This window comes from Lupinus angustifolius, unplaced genomic scaffold (genome assembly GCF_001865875.1).
Source record: "Lupinus angustifolius cultivar Tanjil unplaced genomic scaffold, LupAngTanjil_v1.0 Scaffold_103_65, whole genome shotgun sequence".
Taxonomy (NCBI): domain Eukaryota; kingdom Viridiplantae; phylum Streptophyta; class Magnoliopsida; order Fabales; family Fabaceae; genus Lupinus; species Lupinus angustifolius.
Window position 1 is genome coordinate 6,685 of NW_017724787.1, and position 6,367 is coordinate 13,051.

General features: G+C 37.9%; 1 protein-coding gene across 1 annotated transcript; it reads right to left on the reverse strand.

Moving 5' to 3' along the window:
- Positions 1 to 4,413: 4,413 nt before the first annotated feature.
- LOC109339778 lies at positions 4,414 to 4,905 on the reverse strand. The gene has a single exon (XM_019577295.1). It carries the CDS (start codon positions 4,903 to 4,905, stop codon positions 4,414 to 4,416), a length of 492 nt encoding a protein of 163 aa, XP_019432840.1.
- Between the last annotated feature and the right edge of the window lie 1,462 nt (positions 4,906 to 6,367).

The window sequence follows — 6,367 nt, forward strand, 5'->3', positions numbered from 1 at the left end:
TGTTCCACTTTTATGGCCTTCTACACCAAATCCTCCAGCTCCACATGGGGTTGTAGCTCCACCACATCTTGGATGTCCTGATTTAGCCCAGGAAGGAATCATGTCATAGTGGCTTCACGTTCCTCATGGAAATTTGACATCAACAAGGCTAATTATTTCATCTTCTTCTAGTATTCATCCACATATTTGTTGCCTTGGGTTAGTCTTTGGAGCTTGTTGTGGATGTCCCTTTGATAGGAACTAGGCATAAATCTCCTCCTCATCACTATCTTCATTTCCTTCCAAGTGTCAACTAGCTTAACTCCCCACCTCCGCCTATCTTTCTGGTATTGGTCCCACCACACGATGGCATACTTTTTGAATTCCAAGGCTGCCACATTGACCTTCTTCCCTTCACTATATGTGTGGTATTCAAGTACATGCTCTATTTTGAGTTCCCACTCCAAGTAGACTTTTGGATTGTTCAATCCTAAAATATTGGAACTTTGACCTTTACTCCATTAGTCATATCTCCACGCCTTCTCTCTCCATGTGTTTTCATCTTCATGCCTCCCTTCTCGGGGCCTCTTTTTCTTTCACTATCATAAGTACTTGATTCATCATCATGCCTATAATTATGCCTCTTATCTCCTCGATCTCTTTCCTCATGTCTCCTTTCCTCACGCCCCTCTTCCTTTCTGACTCATAATCAGTTGAGTCATTACCACGTCGCCTCCCATTTAGAACCTGCAATTGCTCTTTTTGCCTTTCAAGGGCTTGGAGTTGAGTGTTGATCGCCTGTAAGGTCACAATCATGTTCTTCCTCCTTGGGGATATTGTTGGAGTTCTATTTGGTTTGGACATTGTATTTAGACTTTCAAGGAAGAGTACCTCTGATTACCATCTGATATGAACCTCCTTGAAGAGGATTGTGTTTGTTTGTCGATCGTTCTTGATTGAAGGTCTATTTGTATTTATAAATTATCGATGATTGAAATTTATATCAACTTGATTAGGTGACGAGTATATGTTGGTTTGAAATGGAATGTGCATGAATGAGTTGTGTTTGAATAAATAGATTTGTATTTTGATTAGGATAAGAGAAGATGGTAAATATTGAAAAAAAATGAAGACGCCACAAGTACAAGTGTTTGATAAGCCAATGTTGTTCGCCACAAGCAATGATACTTGATGAGAACTAAGGTAAGGCACCACACCAATGAGGATAAGCCTATGAAATCCACAAGGAAGGTTCCTTGATAAGTTCTATGTTAGGAGCAAAGCTCAACTAAAGAGAAATTAATTCCAAATAAAATATGAAGTGTTTATTCAAATCTCCAATTCAAGTACAAATAGGGAAGGAATTCGGCCATGCCATATCCTCCACATGAAAAACGATTAAACTACAATGAATACTTGTCTAATTCAATTACACATGTGCTCTTTAATGTTTAATATAATAATTTGAAATGCTGAATGAATCTTCGTGCCTTCATACATCCAAGTTCATGGTGTGTAGGTTGATTTCTTCCCTTGGTATTGTTAGGGAAAGAATTCATTGCCATCAATTGCTTCCATGCGTGTTGTTCTCATTTAGGAATGGTGTTAAGGGTGAAAATTTCCTTCCTTGTTTGGAATACTCGTCCCAAATCAGATTGGGTTGATGAGGTCTTGATTTCGAACATGTCTGGAAAGAGAATAACTTACTCACTTTGTCCTTCATGCGTGTTTTGGTTTAGGAAACAAATTCCATGGTTTGACGAGCCATTGGTTGTTGCCATGTATTATCCACACGTATTGTCCCAAATAGGAAGGTTTTTGAAAGTACATGCCTCTTTCCAAATAAGGAATGAATCAATTGACATTCATTCTTGATAGAATCCCTTTTGATAGGATTCTCAATTTTGCTTTCGGTCGTTCTTCAATGTAAGTCCTTTTGAGGAATTGAGAATTTTGTAATTGAAACTTGACTATGGTGTTCTGAGTGATATTTTGGCCGAGAGGTTTATATTAGTAGGGTGAATGTTTTCTTTGGTGATTTGTGGTTTATTTAGTCGTGTGGATATGATTTTGGGTTAAGGGTGAGTAGGTTATTTGGGAAGGTGTTTTTGGTTTTGTTGTTTGGTTGTTGGTGAGGAACGTGTTTGGTTTGTTTGGATAATGTTTAGGTTGGGTGTTTAGGTGATGTATGGGTGTTTATGACCGTGAATCGTGTGATAATTAAGAGGATAAAATAACATGGAGTAGGTAGGATGATGAAGGCACCACAAGCTAGGATGCTTGATAAGCCTAAAGAATTTCGCCACAAGGAAGAGAACCTTGATAAGAAATTACCTTGGTTTAACCAAGAAACTAGGAGAAAACTCAACTAGCAAAGTAATATTTTCCAAGTAAAATCTGAATTATTTTATTCCAATAACCAAGCCAAGTACAAATAGCTAGTGGATTTCGGCCAATCCATGCTATCCACATGAAGGATTAGTAAAATACATTGATTGCTTGCTTAATTCTATTCCCTATGTGCTTTTTTCGGTTCGAGTAGGAGTTTGAAATGAGGATTACATTGAATGATTTCCTTAATTTAATTCCCATGTGCCTTTTTTCGGTTGAGGCAAATTTTTGAATTTGGAAGATGAATCTTCATAGGTGAGTGTCCAAATTCGGTTTTGAAGGCTTTGGAGTGAAATAAGGAAACAAATAATTGTCTTCATTGCCTTCCTTATGAATTGCCTCGTGTGTTTCTTTTGAGGATCACGCCCAACACATGCTAATTGTGAATAAGGAAGGTATTGATGGATTCCAATATGAGTTGATAACTTTGGAGTGAATAAGGAAACAAATAATGTGTCTTCATGCCTTCTCATACGAGTTGCCTTGTGTGATCCCTTTGATGATTCGTCCAACACATGTTAATTGAGAACAAGGAAGGTATTGATGGGTTTCCATTATGAGTTGAACCTTTAAGGAAAGTTTTGCCTTGATCCTTTATTTCAATTCCCACGCCTTCCTTGATTGGGAAATAAATTTCATTGCTTGATTGCTATTGATTGTTGCCATATGGAGTTCCACATGTGCTCTTCAAATTAGGCAAAAGAATTCATTGAGATTTTATGTTCCTAAAGGGATGATTTCACGGCTCAACCAACAAGGAAACTATATCCTTGATTTGCACGTCCCCTCCAAGAAAGGAATGCATCAAGCTCCCTTTTAAACACATGTTTTGTACCTGGATTATATAAGCCTTATGCATTTATTACAACTATAAGTTCAACCACTTTAAGCTTAAAAAGGAAATTAGTACTTTTTCTTTCAAATAAGGAATGAAAATAACTCCTAGACTACATGTGGAGATGATGATCTCCACTTTATTAAATAGAGCTCCCACGCCTCATGTAGTCCCTCCTTGGTCGTGGCCAACTTGGGTGATTTCTATGAAAATGATGCAATGTATGGGCTTGACTTTTTCTTGGAGTGAATTCAACCTCGAATCAACGTCTTCATCACCTGTATCAAAAAGAGAAAGGTTAGCAACATTGAATGTGGCACTAATATTCCCATACCCACCTAGAAGATCCAATTTGTAGGCATTGTTGTTGATTCTCTCTAGCACACGAAATGGGCCATCTCCCCTAGTTTGGAATTTGGATTTCCTTTGTGCAAGAAACCTCTCCTTCCGCACGTAGACCCAGACTAGGTTTTCGGGATCAAAGATCATGTCCCTTCGCCCCTTATTGGCTTGTTTAGCATATGCTTCTATCTTTTGCTCTATTTGGGCCTTGACCCACTCATGTAGTTTTTTCACATAGTCCACTTTGGACTTACCATCCTTATGCTGCAAATGAGATGAGTTAGGTACATGCAACAAAATCAAGAGGGGTTAGAGGTTGGAACCCATAAACTATCTCAAATGGAGACATTTTCGTTGTACTATAAGTGGCCCTGTTGTAAGCAAATTCAACGTGGGACAGACACTCTTCCCAGTTTTTTATTTTCCTTTTTATGATTGCCCTTAAAAGGGTAGATAAAGTTCTATTAACAACTTCAGTTTGACCATCTGTTTGGGGATGACACGTGGTGGAAAATAGGATTTTAGTTCCAAGCTTCCCCCACAAAGTCCTCCAGAAATGACTAAGGAATTTGGTATCCCTGTTACTTACAATACTTTGTGGTAGACCATGTAGTCTTACCACTTCTTTAAAGAACAAGTCGGCAATATGAGTTACATCATCAACTTTTTTACAAGGTATAAAATGAGCCATTTTTGAAAAACGGTCTACTACAACAAAAATTGAATCTTTTCCATTTCTAGATCATGGTAAAGCAACCATTAATTCCATGGATAAGTCTACCTACAGATAATCAGGTATGGGCAATGTAGTATAAAGCCCATGGGGCATCCTTATAGATTTGACCCGCTTGCAAACAATGCAATTCTCAGAGTGCTTTTGCACTTCTTGCCTTATGTGAGGCCAGTAGAAGTGTTCTTGTAACATATCTAGGGTCTTTTGGACCCCCAAAGTGGCCCATTAGGCCTCCTTCATGAGACTCATTAACAAGCAAGTCTCTAATGGACACTTTAGGCATACATAAACGATTTTCTTTAAATAAGTATTCATATTGCCTATAGTATCCATCAATAGCAACATTTTCACATTTATTATATAAATCAGCATATTCATCATGATTAATATACAAATCTTTGATTAATTCGAATCCCAACAATTTGGTTTCAAGAGTGAAAAGCAAAGTATGCCTTCTTGATAAAGCATCATCCACAATATTGACTTTTCCCTTCTTATGTTTTATGACATAAGGGAATTGTTTTAGGAATTCAACCCACTTAGCATATCTTTTATTAAGCTTACCTTGCCCTTTTAAGTATTTTAGTGACTCATGGTCACTATGAATCACAAACTCCTTGGGCATGAGGTAATGCTGTCAAGTTTGTAGTGTCCTTATCAAGGCATACAATTCTTTATCATAGGTGGAATAATTCAACATTGGGTCACCTAGTTTCTCACCGAAATAAGCAACTAGGTGTCCTTCCTACATTAACACAACACATTAGATGCATCATATTCTATTTCAAAAGATTTTGTAAAATTAGGCGAAACAAGAATGGGTGCATGAGTTAATTTTTCTTTAAGCCTCTTAAAGGCTTCATCTTGTTTCTCACCCCATTTAAAGCCGACATTCTTTTAACAACCTCGTTAAGAGGTGCAGCTAGGGTACTAAAGTCCCTAACAAAGCGTCGGTAGAAGCTAGCCAAGCCATGGAAGCTTCTAGCATCAGTTACAGTTTTGGGGGTGGGCCAATCCTAGATGGCCTTAATCTTTTCCTTATCAACATGGACTCCTTGGGCATTAATCAGGAAGCCCAAGAATATCACATGGTCCACACAGAAAGAGCATTTCTCAATATTAGCATGCAGTTTTTCTTTTCTTAACACAAGTAAGATATGTCTAATATGTTCATAGTGTTCATTTATATTTTTACTGTATATCAATATGTCATAAAAATAGCTACTACAAACTTTCCCAAAAACTCTTTTAAAACATGGTTCATTAATGTCATAAATGTGTTGGCTTCAAATTTTTATCGAAGCCATTGACTCAGATATTTGGAAATCCGTAGTCAACGATCCTTTCGTTCCACAGCATTTAGTGGACGATCAACCTAAAGACAAGCCTAAAAGTCTATGGACCGATGATGAGCGCAAGAGAGTCCAGTATAACCTACGCGCCAAAAACATCATCACATCGACCCTATCCTATGATGAGTTCTTTAGGATCTCGTAGTGCCAAAATGCAAAAGAGATGTGGGACACTTTACAAGTGACTCACGAAGGCACCAGCGAAGTCAAGTGCGCTAGATTAAATGCGCTGACCCACGAGTATGAGTTATTTCGCATGTTACCTAGCGAATCAATCAGTGATATGCAAAAGCGATTTACTCATATTGTGAATCATTTAGTTGCTCTAGATAAATCTTTTGCCAGAGGAGAATTAACTAATAAAGTTTTGCATTGTCTTGACAGGAAATGGCAACCAAAGGTGACTGCAATTGTGGAATCCAAAGACTTGGACTCTATGCCTCTAGCTACATTATTTGGAAAGCTTCAAGAGCACGAAATGGAATTGGGTCGCTTGACGATGCATGAAGATTCAGACCGGAAGAAGAAGAGCATCACATTGAAGGCTACGACCTCCAAAACAAAAGAAGATAAAGATGATGATGAATCTGACTCCGATCTGGATGATGAAACAATGGGTCTCCTTGTTCGAAAATTCAGTAAATTCATAAAGATAAAAGGAGGATTTAAAAAATTTCAAAAGAAAGAAGCGAAAGAATCAACAAACAAAGGCAAGAACACCAAAGATCGCTTCAC